General features: G+C 40.7%; 1 protein-coding gene across 3 annotated transcripts in view; it reads left to right on the top strand.

The window, feature by feature from the left end:
* The window catches only part of LOC145814259 (putative methionine--tRNA ligase), a 43,273-nt gene that overhangs the window by 15,608 nt on the left and 13,673 nt on the right, over positions 1-13,992 (top strand). For all 3 annotated transcript variants that reach the window (XM_082910877.1, XM_082910878.1, XM_082910879.1), the window contains exons 3-9: positions 8,378-8,531; positions 8,714-8,869; positions 9,422-9,652; positions 9,790-9,933; positions 10,189-10,279; positions 10,716-10,822; positions 10,921-11,035. In XM_082910877.1, coding sequence (XP_082767003.1) covers positions 8,378-8,531; positions 8,714-8,869; positions 9,422-9,652; positions 9,790-9,933; positions 10,189-10,279; positions 10,716-10,822; positions 10,921-11,035 — 998 coding nt within the window. The remainder of the gene's footprint in view (positions 1-8,377; positions 8,532-8,713; positions 8,870-9,421; positions 9,653-9,789; positions 9,934-10,188; positions 10,280-10,715; positions 10,823-10,920; positions 11,036-13,992) is intronic.

Here is a 13,992-nt window from a genome sequence, read left to right on the forward strand (position 1 = left end):
AGGCGTGACCAAAATTGGGGCTGAGAAGAGATACGCTTTCAAGTCCGCCAGTGCACGGTCGCACTCTTCATTCCAGAAGAACTTGGACTTCAGAGTTTTGAAGAAGGGCCTGCAACGATCCGAAGACCGGTTGATGAATCTGTTCAGCGCAGCTGCCATCCCGGCGAGATGTTGCACATCCTTTGTAGAATTCGGGCGCTCCAGCTCTTGTATCGCTTTGATCTGGGATGGGTCGGCTTCAATCCCCCGGTTTGTAACCAGAAAACCCAGAAACTTTCCAGTGCCAACTCCGAAGGCGCATTTGGAGGCGTTCAGACGGAGCTTATGGTGCTTAAGTATGGTGAACATTTTTGCTAGGTCGGTAAGGTGTTCAGACTTCTCCTTACTCTTTACCACCATATCGTCGATGTAGGCCTCCATTGTTCGGCCCAAGAGAGGAGCGAACATTTTTGTAACCATCCGCTGAAAGGTTGCTCCGGCGTTCTTTAGTCCGAACGGCATGACTTTGTAACAATATAATCCTCTGGGGGTGGTGAACGATGTAATCTCTTTGTCCGGTTTATACATGGCTATCTGGTGGTAGCCGCGATAGGCGTCCAGGAAGCTAAACCTCTGATGGCCAGCAGTCAAGTCCACCAGCTGGTCAATCCGAGGAAGGGGAAAGCTATCCTTAGGACAAGCCCGGTTGACAGTCTTGTAGTCAACGCAGACTCGCCACTTGTCATTTTTCTTGGGAACAACCATCGTGTTGGATATCCACCGAGGGTATTGCACTTCTTCTATAGCCCCGGCTTCCAACAAGTTCTTCACTTCTTCCGCCACCACTTCAGCATGGTGCAGGGCTGAACGGCGCGTCCTTTGAATGACTGGCCGTGCGTTGGGGAAAACATTCAACTGATGACAGATGAAGCTCGGGTCGACGCCAGGCATGTCGTAAGGCGTCTAGGCAAAGGCCTCCAAATTGGAAACCAAGAAGTTGACATAATCCGCTTGCTCGGCGCTGGACAAAGATGATCCCAAGAGGAAGAATTTAGTTGGATCGTTTTCGTCAAAGCGCACTTCCACCAAATCTTCGACCGATTTTTCCTCGGCCTTCCTTCCCACGTCTTCAAGGACCTCTTTTTCCTCGGGCCCCTCAATCATTTGGACAAACCCTTTGGCTGCTCGGCTGCCATTTACCGCAACGAAGCATTGCTTTGCCATCACCTGGTCTCCCCAAACTTCCTCTATTTGCCCGCTCGATGCCGGAAAGCGTATGACTTGGTGGAAGGTCGAGGCAACCGCTTGCATGGCGTGCAGCCAGCCCCTACCTAAGATCAAGTTGTAGGTGGATGGAACTTTGAGCACCCAGAACTCCACTTGCTTTACTATTGAACCCGCTTTGACCGGCAAAATAATCTTTCCGATTGGCCACTCTGGCTGTGAGTTGAAGCCGACCAAAGGAGACGTCGCAGGGGCCAAGTCCTTGTCTTCTAACTTCAGCTGTTTGAACGCGTCATAATACATGATTTCGACCGAACTCCCCTGGTCGATCAAGATTCTCTTGATATCAAAGTCCTTGACGCGAAGAGTGACTACTAAGGCATCATTGTGCGGCATCTGAACTCTTTCCAAGTCCTTGGTTGAGAATGAAAGGATGTCCTTTTCTTCGGTCTTTCCTTTCTTTACAGCGGGTTGAACAGAGAGCACTTCCCTCATGTGCTCGGCCTTCTTGATCATCCCCTTCAGCTCGCAAACCCTGGCCGGTTCAATGATTCCGTGGATGACGTTGATTACACCTTGCGGGGGCGCTTCTAGGGCGGCCAGGCCGTTTGGCTCGACTTGGTCTGCTGGCGTGGCCTTGATGCCCCCATCTATGTATTGGTCAAGATGCCCCGCTGCCACCAACTCCTCTAAGTGTTGCTTGAGCGGCAGGCAGGCAGTCCTCTGTTCGGTGCCCCCGTTCTTCATGAAAGGTGCAGCGATATTTTGAATTGAAGCCTCTCTGGGCACTCCCCAACTTGGCCGGCCAACGGATGAAGGGTTCGCTTCGAATCTCGCTCAAAATGCGGTAGATGGGGATTTTAAACACCGTGGTGATCCCGGTCTGCGCCTTCAATTTTCTTTTGGCATCCTCCGCTGCATCACGGGGAGGGTCTGCCCAGTCGTTTCGGCGGCCCTTGTTTCTGTCATCACGGTTTGGACCATGGCGCTGGTCTTTCGACCGGTTGTTTGGGCGGCTATCCTCCTGCCCAACCGAGTGAACTTTCCCCGCGACCCTCCTGTCCGTCGCGACCGGATTAACCTTCTCGGTCGCGGAGGCGGTATCATCCTCCACACGAATGTGCTCATTGATCCGCTGCATCAATGACTCCATGGTTGTAGGTTGATGCATCGTGAGTGAATCTCGCAGCCTATGTCCGATTGGGAGACTCCGTTTGTACTGAGTGATCGCCAGGTTGGTGGGGCAGTTGAGGATCTCATTGTAAGTTTCCCAGTATTTCGCATTGTATGCCTTCAACGAACACCCAGACTCCATCTTGACGCCCAGGAGATGGTCGACCTCCTTCGGCGTTCGTGTGTTGGTTTTGAATCTGGTGACGAAGGCTTCCGCTAGTTGCTGCCACCCCTCTATACTCCCCTCCGGGAGCCTTTCAAACCACTTCAGACCCAGCTCTCCCAAGCTTGCTGGGAATATGAGACACATCAGAGCGTCGTTGCGACGGTGGCCAGCCATCACCTGCCGATAATGACTCACGTGCATGTACGGATCTGTTTTGCCGTCGTACAAAGTGAATTTTGGCTGGTGGAATCCGGCGGGGAGTGGCGTACTCTCAATCTCTGGAGACAGCGGCGTGGCTGTAAGTCGCGCCAGCTCTTTGTCCTCCAGCGCAGGGGCCATCACTTTGGGGGCTGGCATCGCCACTTCCTCACTGTAACGCACTGGAGCGCTTAACCTCTGCAGTGCCGGCACTCTTCGAGCCTCCCGACAGCGCGCCCTCTCTTCCAATACATCCCTCAAGTCCCTGGAATGTGTGGAGAAAGAGGATCCCGACGTCGGCGTCGAGCGTGAGGGGCGGTATGTGTTGTCGCGAGAGAGGGACCTGCCCTCCCCTTGGCTGGAGCCTCCAACCTCATAGTTCCTGGTGATGGAGAGAGAGTGGGTCCTCCCCTGGCGGCGATTGCTCCAACGAGGGGACGGGGTGCGCTCACTGAGGTTGCCCTCTCCAGCAACACCCTTCCCTTTGATCTGGCGTTTCAGCAGCTCCATTTCCGTCGCCATCTTGCGAATAACGGCGTCTTGGTCCTTGAGTTTGTGCTCCAGGCGTTGCGCATGGGACTCCCCCCGGCGTCTGCGGCCTCCAGGACTCTGCAAGCGATCAGCACTCCTTCCGCGTTTGTCTCGCGCACTCCGCGAAGGAGTTTCTAGGCCTGCCATGGCTGGAATATTCAGAGGACCTTCTCTCAAGCGGGCGTACTCAGGGGTGACGCCATCGACGACGGACAGTGGGGCTTCGCCGTTGTTGGCCATGGAAATGATCGAAGAAGCTCTGAGAACAAGGGTTGAGTATCAAAAAACTTCCCACAGACGGCGCCAATTGTACGGGGGCGAAATATCCTCTGTTTTCCGTACTCCTTGATTGTCAAGCTTCTTGTGACGGCGTCTATCTCTGCAACACAAAAATGGTGAGCTGCCCGGCGGTGGTGTGCCGGAAAGACCCTCCGACGATCAAGACAGGCCACTAGCTAAAGAAGAAGGTTATTAGAGAGAGAGTTTTTGATAGGATGAATTCGCTTACCTCCAACGTCCCTCTTCCTCCATATTTCTAGGCTGGCCATGCAGCCTCAAGATTGTGCGCGCACTACCTCTGCTGTCCTTCCCTGGACAGGTGGCAGTGCTCGCCTCTCACCACCTTATGCGTGTAAAGGCTTAGTCCTCCCTCCAGTACACACAGAACTGCCCAACGGTATTGAGGCGTGCGTGGAGCGGATGTCCTCTCCTTCACGCCATTGGCCCAGGTGGCATACTTAACCGGAGTACCACGACCGGCCTGTCACTTGTGGAGAGTCGCTATTACATGCTCATAACCGACCTATGTGTCGCCGACCTATAACTTGGAATCAGGTGAAAGCCTGCCCACCTCGGCCGAACTATCATTGGTCGGTTCATCATGACCATCCGGTTGCGAGGCATGCCGGCCTCCAACCGGTCTACCTTCAATCTTGGTCACACGAAGCCACTTTATATCGACTGACTGATCCAAGGTGCACCGGGCTTGATCGCGCCCACGGACTAGCTCGGGCTACCTTTTAGCCCGGTCAGCATCCGCTAACCCAAGCTCCGTCCAACACGTTCAAGACGCAGCTCAGCTATGCCAGTTGGTGCCTGACCGGTCAATATTTCCGACCGTGCAAGGCAGGCCGCTGGCCACGTCAACAGAGATTACCTCGGCGCTACGCGGTCCGTCACGTCTGACGTTATCTCAGCTCGGCCGTACAGTCAGGTGCAAATCTCCCCTCTCACATATAATATCATCCATTATTCCATGGTATTACTTATTACCTTTTATCGCATGAGGTCAGACTATCATTCCAATACCATAAACAGAGGTAATTTATTTTTTTAATTTTAATTCTGTCTTTTCCATGTTCTTTCTTCTTTGATAGTAACGATGTTGAGGAGACACCAATCATTAACTTCATTGTGGCACCTATCAACCTTTGTACTACATCTTCATCTTGATCAATTGCTTGCATTTGTGACCTTTATTCTCCATTTTGTTGATATTCTCCATTTTGTTGATATTCTCCAAAATAAAAATTAGACTCAAAGTTAGAGATTTAGGAGGCTAAGTAGCATGGATACAAACACATGACATAGACGCACTGACATGGTAATTTTTAAAAAGTGTAGGACGTGACGTGGTGGTGATGCACTAAAAATATATATATTTATTTTTATTATGTCAATATATGAATATAATAAAAATGCATTAATATGTTCAAGTATAATAAAAATGCAATACTGTACTCATTGAAACTAAAAATCCATATAATTTCGGGAAATTTGGCCAAAACCCCCGTATCCTTATCAGACTCTTTTTTGCTGAAAATGATAGCCTAATTTGTTTTACATCATACAACCCTACAGAGGAGGCGTATATTTCATAACCCCCCTTGCGTATATGTCTCATAGATTTGACAACGATTCACACGAAACGAGCTCACCTTTCTTCTTCATTGAGCTTCGTACGAAGCCATGTGCTGCCCTTAACATGACCCTGATTTGCTTCTCGCGAACTCCAATACCAGCAATGAGTTGCTTGCACCATGGTTATCTCATTTTTTGTTTTTAGTTGGTGTCATGATTGATAGCAATACTAGCAAAATTAGCAATGGCTTCATGTCAAAAAGGTAAGGAATGGCCGGATAACCCACAGGGTTTACTTGAATAAGAAATAGTAAAGTATTTGCAGGTAAATTATAGTTTTTGATTAATTGTTTTTTAATTTTTTAATTTTTTTTGATTTGTTTTTGCTATGTGTGATTCGTAATCTTGTTTGTTTACTAGTTTGTAAATATAAAAGTAAAATTTCATCTATACTTGTTATGATTGCTCATTGAAGATGTACTACATTTTTTTTTAATGCCCTGTTCATATGACAGTAACGTGTTATTCTGGTAATTGGTAACATGTTACTCTGAAATGGGGAAACATGTTATTGTTTATGTCAATTTCGACAGTAATTTTTATTTATTTATTTTTTTAAGAATTTCATAGTCAATATTGATCTTGTTTGATAGATCTTGATGAGAAGATTCTAAAAATACTAATTTTATTGAAAACTGACATTTAGATAAAAAGTTATATTATTTTAAAGTTTGAAATATCAAATTATCCACTGAGGATATTTTGGTAATAGTGGTATGTGTTAGACTTTTCAAGAATTTTTTTTTGTGTTTGTCCTTAGTACATTAAAGTTTTATTATGGGGGGATTTGACCTAATCCCCTTATATTTTCTGGCTTAAACATCCAGATACAATCACAGGACACCTAACTAATTATTTTCCTATAACATAACATTGACATGTCGCCTATAATATCAAGTTACACTTATGACACAGACACATTGACTTGAATTTTTTTTAAAAGAGCAACACATGACAAAATGGTGATGCATGGAAAATATGTAGATTTATATATATATATGAATATTTTATTTGAAGATAATAAAAAGGGGAAATTACAAATAAGTGGAATAGTGGAGAAATTATTGCACTGTAGATGGAATTTTTTGTGGTGCAACTCTGACATACAGTAAGAACGTACACCATGCACACAATAAAGTTGCACCACCATGAAAATGCAAATAATTTTGTCCCACTGATTTGCAATTTCCCCTAATAAAAATGCATTATAATACTAATTAAAAATAAAATTCCACATATTCTATAACCTAAACATCAAGATATAATCACCGTAGGCTAATTTATTTTTATTTTTTCCCATTACATAATAATGATGTAGACGGGCTACCCTCGTTATTGTCCAATATTGTAGGTTGTTCGTTTGCTCTTAGAGAGAGAGAGAGAGAGAGAGAGAGAGAGTTATGTTTTTTCATTTCTTATTTTTTATGTTGATAAAAACTGGTTATAGTGGGCTGGTTTAGCAAAGAAGAAGAGAGGGAAAGAGAGAGAAATAAAGAGCTTCAGGAATTGACCTGAACAGTTTTGACAGCTTCTTCTTCTTCTTCTTCTTCTTCTTCTTCTTTGTATATACAGGGATAGGGCTTTTGATTGAACATAACATAAACTTTTTTGTTTGGACTTATTTTTTTACAAGTTAGCACACATTTAAATCTTTCAAAATTTTGCCCTTGCAACGTAATGACGTAGATGTCTCTGATGAAAAAAAAATCAAAAGGGTTAGTTCTCAAATTGGGATACGAATCGTATATTATTATTTTTTTGGTTTTTTGTTTTTTTGAATCACATATCTTATTGTATCATGTATTGTAAGATTTTTTAACGCCTTTAAAATCTGTAGAAAAATAAATATAGTTATAGACAAACAAATATCTTGTGAGAATAAAACACTAAACGATGTATAATCCTTGAAAAAGCGTAAGGTTTTTTAAATCACAGATATGCATGCATCAATACTTAATGCATATAAAATGTATAGTGGAGTTAGAATATGTGTAACAAAAAATATACCATTTTAGTATATTATTAAATTCTTGAACCAAATCTACTCTAAAAAATCATTCTTAGTAATTGTGTATATGTTTTACATGTTGTCTTCACTCACAATTTAAGTTTTAATATTTTATTTAAAACTTTCAAGTTTTCAAATGGCTTATTTGTAGCAGAAAACTTTAAACTTTAACTGTGTAAGTAGGCATAAATCAATAACACAAGAAAATTAATACCATACAAGTAGATATTTGTCGAAAGGGTACGCAAAAATAAAATTAAAAGTACCCTTCCATCTAAAAAATACTATTGTTTAATGAGTTAATGAAAACTTCTGACAATGCATTAATTCATAAAATAAGTGCAATTAATTCTTTTTTCTTCCCGAAATTGCTTAAGAAATTTAAGTATTCATGTAATGTAACATATTTATCGGATCATGTATCACGTCTTGTAATTGCATCATGTATCGTAAGATACATTTAATTTAAGATATGTATTGATGATAGTATCGATTTACCTTTAAATAGTATTGAAGCATAGGATATGTATCATGAATCGTAAGATACTGACAACATAAATGTTGGACACATTTTCCCAGTGTGTTTGATGCATGTCCGTGTCCGACATGTGTTGGACACTTGAATGTGGCCCCTGGAGAGATGTCCATGTTTCATAGTTAGCAGGCACCTTGTCATCACTTGAGAGAACACTGACCTGTCCATATCTTTTGTCACATGTACATCGAAAGAAAGCCAAGAAAGCCTCACTAGTAGAAAACTTGGCTGGCGTTAATTTCCATGTCTCCAATGTCCTACCATTTGCAAAATTTTAAGCATTTTTGAAAAACCCCAACCACTACTACTGGCATGTGTCTAAAGTCAACCAGAGCACCACTGTTGTTGGCAGCCCCTACTGCAAATAATCTCCTTGTTATTGTCAATGCTGTCTGCCATATTTGATTGTTTACTGAAAAGAAAACTACCAACAATGACAAAATAAAAAATGAAGAAAAGCTGAGACATTTTTTAATGTTTAGTGGGCACCAGTCTCTGGGACATTTTTTGTCCATCGAAGTTTGCAGAGATGGCTAACAGCACTCTGCTACATGGGATGGGATATTACTTATCTTGCTGTAAGATATATAGCATCTCCATTATACATATATACTTTTCATCTAATTTTTTCTTGCTTTTGCAGGTACCATGCAGTTCATAAGGAGGTCTATAAATGGTTTAACATAAGTTTTGATGAATTTGGACGCACATCATCCCCACAGCAGACTGAAGTTTGCCAAGCCATTTTCATGAAACTGCTGGAGAACAAATGGCTTTCTGAGAACACAATGCAGCAGGTTTGAACTACTTTGACATTCGCTTGACATTCTTTGATTATAAAGGTGATCTGGACTGCTGTTGGGTGTCATTTTTTTTTCTTCAATTATTTAATTGGTAGATGTTAGCTCGTCTCCTGAACAATATTTCTCAGTACATCTTATTTGCAATTTAATTCTACTGGAATATGTTAATGATGCAGTTATACTGTGATACATGCAAAAGGTTCTTAGCCGACCGACTTGTAGAGGGCACGTGCCCTACACAAGGTTGTAATTATGATTCTGCACGAGGAGATCAATGCGAAAACTGTGGAAAGCTCTTAAATCCGACAGAACTACAAGATCCTAGATGCAAGGTATGTTCATCTCTTCTAGTGTGTACCATTTTGTTATCCCAATGACTTATTGTAAATGTAGTCCGATGGCCTACTATTACTTTCTATATGTTGGCCTAAGTGAGCTCTGATTGGGTCTAGACTCTAGACTAAAATATCCTTGATTGTGTGGCCTGAAACTGAGAGCCTCCCTGGATGATTCTCAACTGGGTGAAATCTGAAGTGTTCTTGAATCTCAACTGAATGAAATCTGAAGAATGCTGGACGAGTGTCACCTGTTATATATTTTGTTCTTTCATATTGTAGAACCAAATTGTGTCTATCGAGGAAAAAAGTTGGGATAGAGCAACATGAGAATGGTGAATATTACGGCCCCATTTGGGAAGTACGATTTTTAGCCAAAAAGTCACTAAAAGTTGTCACATCACTCTCTACTTTTCTGCATATATTTTTTTAAAAAGTCAAAAAACCAACTAAAATAGCTAATTCCTGAACGGGACCTATGTGAAAATAACATCAAATTTCTTGGTTCGTATTTCTTCTAAATAATGCTTGAGCTTGCTTTGTAAACAGGTATGTCGAAACACACCACGCATCCGTGATACCGACCATTTGTTTCTTGAACTGCCTTTGTTGAAGGATAAACTAGAAGAATATATAAACCGCATGTCCGTGGCTGGTTCATGGAGTCAGAATGCTATCCAAGCAACAAATGCATGGCTAAAAGAAGGATTAAAACCTCGCTGTATTACTCGAGATTTGAAATGGGGAGTTCCTGTTCCTCATGAGAAATTCAAGGACAAGGTTAATTAAGGAATATGTTGTTAATTGTAATATTTCACATTTGCAAATTGGCTCTCATATTTGTCAAATAGGAAGCATTTGGACTATAATAAGTATTTTCAGATTTTCCAAATTGGCCATGTTTTGTCTAAAAATAGGTTTTCTATGTCTGGTTTGATGCGCCGATTGGGTACGTCTCAATCACATCATGCTACACATCTGAGTGGGAGAAGTGGTGGAAGAATCCTGAAAATGTGGAGCTGTATCAGTTTATGGGCAAGGACAATGTGCCTTTCCACACTGTGAGTACATTGCTCTTAGTTCCATTTGTCAATGATTTGAGATCATAGTTGTCAAATTGAGAATCATATTGTGATCGAAATCTTAATTTTGTGAATTTTGATTCGAATCAAATCTAGAATAGTAAAATTTGGCACAAACTATAAATAAAAAAAAAAAATGATGTTAAAACAATCGTACATATTGAAAAAAAATTGACTCTAGTTTTGATGGTATGAATATTGACTTTTTTAGCTGTTAATGTATGCCTTTTCCAGGTGATGTTTCCATCCACTCTCCTTGGAACTGGTGAAGACTGGACTTTGATGAAAACAATTAGTGTCACTGAGTATTTGAACTATGAAACGGGTTAGTGAAATACCAATTGTGGTTTAGCAACTTGCAGTGGCAGCTGATTACTTTGGGTGGTTGAGTGACATAGGCCTTGTTTGGTTTGTTTTTCAAAAAAAATTTTGAAAAAAATTCTCTATAAACAAATTTCCAAGAGGAATCAAACCAAATAAATTTTTCTAAAAAAAATCTCAAAATTTTGTTTAGTTACCTACTTTCCAAAATCAGTCTCTCTCATACACATCAAATCAATCACTTTTTTTAAAACTCTCTCTCCAAAACAATTTTCTAAAATCATTTCTGTAAAAAAGCAAACCAAACATGTTTTTTTACTTTTTATCTCAAAAACTACTCTACAAACACAAACCAAACACATCCCTTTTTATGAATCTTTAACATTTTGGTTCTTGCCCATTTTATATAATGTGTGTGTTATTTTGGGTTTTCTGTGCAGGGAAGTTCTCAAAGAGTAGGGGCATAGGTGTTTTTGGAAATGATGCAAAAGATACAAACATTCCTGTGGAAGTATGGAGATATTACTTGTTAACTAATCGGCCAGAGGTTGTACTCTTGCTAAAATATTATTTGACATTGTTAGCAGCCCTAATTTCTCTCTCTATTCTTGCCATTGACAATTTTTGTGGGATTGTAATAATTAGGTATCAGACACATTGTTTACATGGGCAGATTTGCAAGCAAAACTAAACAGCGAGTTGCTAAATAATTTAGGCAATTTCATCAATCGTGTTTTGAGCTTTATTGCCAAGGATCCAGGTAACTGCTTTTTGAAATGAAGCATTCAGTGTTGGAAAATGGTTTTTATTTAGGCCTCGTTTGGGAACAAGCTAATTTAGTAACTTTTTGGCTAATTGGCTAAAAAGGTAGGTAAAAAAAACTTGTATGTTTGGGATGACTTTTTGACTAATTACGAAAAGTTGTGCAAAAAGTAGAGAGAAGCCATAATTGTTGACTTTTTGGTATGACTAATTGGCTAATTGGCTAATTTAGTAACTTTTTGGCTAAAAAGGTAGCATCCCAAACGAGGCCTTAATATGTTTTTGACTTTTAACTGTTTCTTTACTGGTTTTAATATATTTTGGTGTTGCCAAATTTCCTGCATACTGTTTCTTTACTGGTTTTAATATATTTTGGTGTTGCCAAATTTCTTGCATACACAACAATTTATAGCAGACGGGAAAATGTCAAGTGATTCATTTTTTTCCTTTCTGATCTGGTTTGGCACTTCATTGCCATACTTCACTTTATTTTCTTTTTCCCTTAAGATTAAAAGATATGGCATTGGTTCGCAAGCACCTCTCTTTGGACACTACCCTCAGAACTAGAACCTAAGAATCATGGACACACAGACACGAGCACAAGACTCAGCAATTTTAAGAAAATTAGGATACAAAAATAGCTAGCATGTAAAAGTTCCCTTAGATCTCTTGTGAATATGAATCCTAATATGAATATTCAAGGGCTAGGGAATTCCCTGTAAATGACGCGTTGTTCTACTTTGGGCGTTTTGGAAAATGAACATGGGTCTTTGTGATTTCTTCGACAAGAACAGGTAAAAAAGGTAGGCCAGGATTGTAGGTTTAGATTAGCTACGTGGAATATAGGAATACTAATAGGTAAATTATGGAATTAGTAGCTACTATGATTAGAGGGAAGTTAGTCATGTTTACAAGTAGCCAAGTGTGTAGGTGAAAAAGCAAAAGAAATAAAAAATACTAGGTATAAAATTTACTATTTTGGTAAAGACAGATAAAAATGGTGTACGATTAATTCTAGATAAACATCTTCAAGATAAAGTAGTAATAGTCGTAAAATAGGAGATAGAATAATGCTAATATACACTTGTAATTGGAACAAATATAATTGTTGTGATAAGCGCCGATGCACCTGAAATAGGATTAGAAGAATATATTTAAAAGAAAATTTTGGGATCATTTGGATGAATTAATGAAAAAAATACCTATAAAAGAGAAGATAATTATAGGTGGTGCTGGAAATTTGTGTTAATGTATATAATATGATAGTGGTGTTGGTGAAGGATAGTGGCATGTATAGAATATGATAGTGGTGTTGGTGGTAGATAGTGGCATGTATATAATATGATAGTGGTAGATAGTGGTAATATATAATATGTAAGTGGCATATAATGGGTTATAATGATGTTTGTAATATCTCCTATATAAGGAGTGTCATTTGGTCTTGTAAGATAAGAAGTTTTGAATATAACAAAAAATATATTCCTTCTTCCTCATATTTTCGGAGTTCTTCTTCCTCATATTTTCTAAGTTGGTATCAGAGCAAACAAAAAACACAGCAGCCCTAAAACCGTCATAGCCATGTCGGAAGTCACGTCCAAAACCACTTCAACCCCTGCCGCTGCCATTCCGGTGAAAACGTCCAACTCTCACTCTGTCCAAATCACCACCATCCGCCTAAATGGTGATAATTTTCTTCGTTGGTCACAATCTGTCCGGATGTATATCCGTGGGCAAGGAAAGATCGGTTACATCACTGGTGACAAGAAGGCTCCTGCTGTTAATGATCCGCTGTTCGACAGTTGGGACGCTGAAAACTCCATGGTTATGACATGGTTGGTCAATTCCATGGAGGAGGATATAAGCTCTAATTACATGTGCTATACTACTGCACAAGAATTGTGGAATAATGTTAGTCAGATGTATTCTGACCTAGGAAATCAATCTCAAGTCTTCGAATTAACTTTGAAGTTGGGAGAGATTCGTCAAGGAGATGATTCCGTCACCAAATATTTCAATTCGTTGAAAAGGTTGTGGCAGGATCTTGACATCTTCAACACATACGAATGGAAATCGGTTGACGACTGCAACCACCACAAGAAAACTGTGGAAGACAGCCGTATTTACAAGTTTCTTGCCGGCCTCAACATTGAGTTCGATGAAGTGCGAGGAAGAATTATTGGCAGACCTCCTCTCCCATCCATTGGCGAAGTATTTGCCGAAGTCAGAAGGGAAGAGAGCCGAAGGAGCGTCATGCTTAAGAAAAAAGGTACTGGTGAATCAATTGAAATTTCTGCTTTAATTAGCGATGCTGCGGCCAACAAGGCTGCAAATTACCAGCGCAGGTTTGATGATAAGCCACGGGTCTGGTGTGATTTTTGCAACAAGCCTCGCCATACACGCGAAACGTGTTGGAAGATCCATGGCAAACCTGTCAACTGGAAAAGCAGCAAACAAGGAGAGAAGAATCGTGGCTTTCCTACCACTAATGAAGCCGATTCAGGTCCCTTCAACAAAGAGCAGATTGATCAACTCTTAAAGCTGATAAAATCCAACTCCTCATCCGGTACTCCTAGTGTTTTGTTGGCACAAACAGGTAGAAATCCTAAAGCCTTCTCTTGCCTAAACTTCTCTCCGTGGATCATAGATTCCGGTGCCTCTGATCACATGACTAGTTTTTCTCATTTATTTAGTACCTATTTCCCTTGTTCTGGTCATGACAAAATCAGAATAGCCGATGGTAGTTTTTCACCTATTGCAGGAAAAGGATTTATTAAACTAACTGAGAAAATTAATCTCAATGCTGTTCTTCACGTCCCCAACTTAGCCTGTAACCTTTTGTCTGTCAGTAAACTATCTAAGGATTCTAATTGTCGTGTTACATTTTTTGAATCCCATTGTGAATTTCAGGACCAGAACTCGGGGATGATGATTGGGCGTGCTAGGATGCTTGAAGGT

The sequence above is a fragment of the Camellia sinensis genome, unplaced genomic scaffold, assembly GCF_055761805.1.
Source record: "Camellia sinensis isolate YWXY unplaced genomic scaffold, ASM5576180v1 Unanchor1, whole genome shotgun sequence".
In the NCBI taxonomy this organism is placed as follows: domain Eukaryota; kingdom Viridiplantae; phylum Streptophyta; class Magnoliopsida; order Ericales; family Theaceae; genus Camellia; species Camellia sinensis.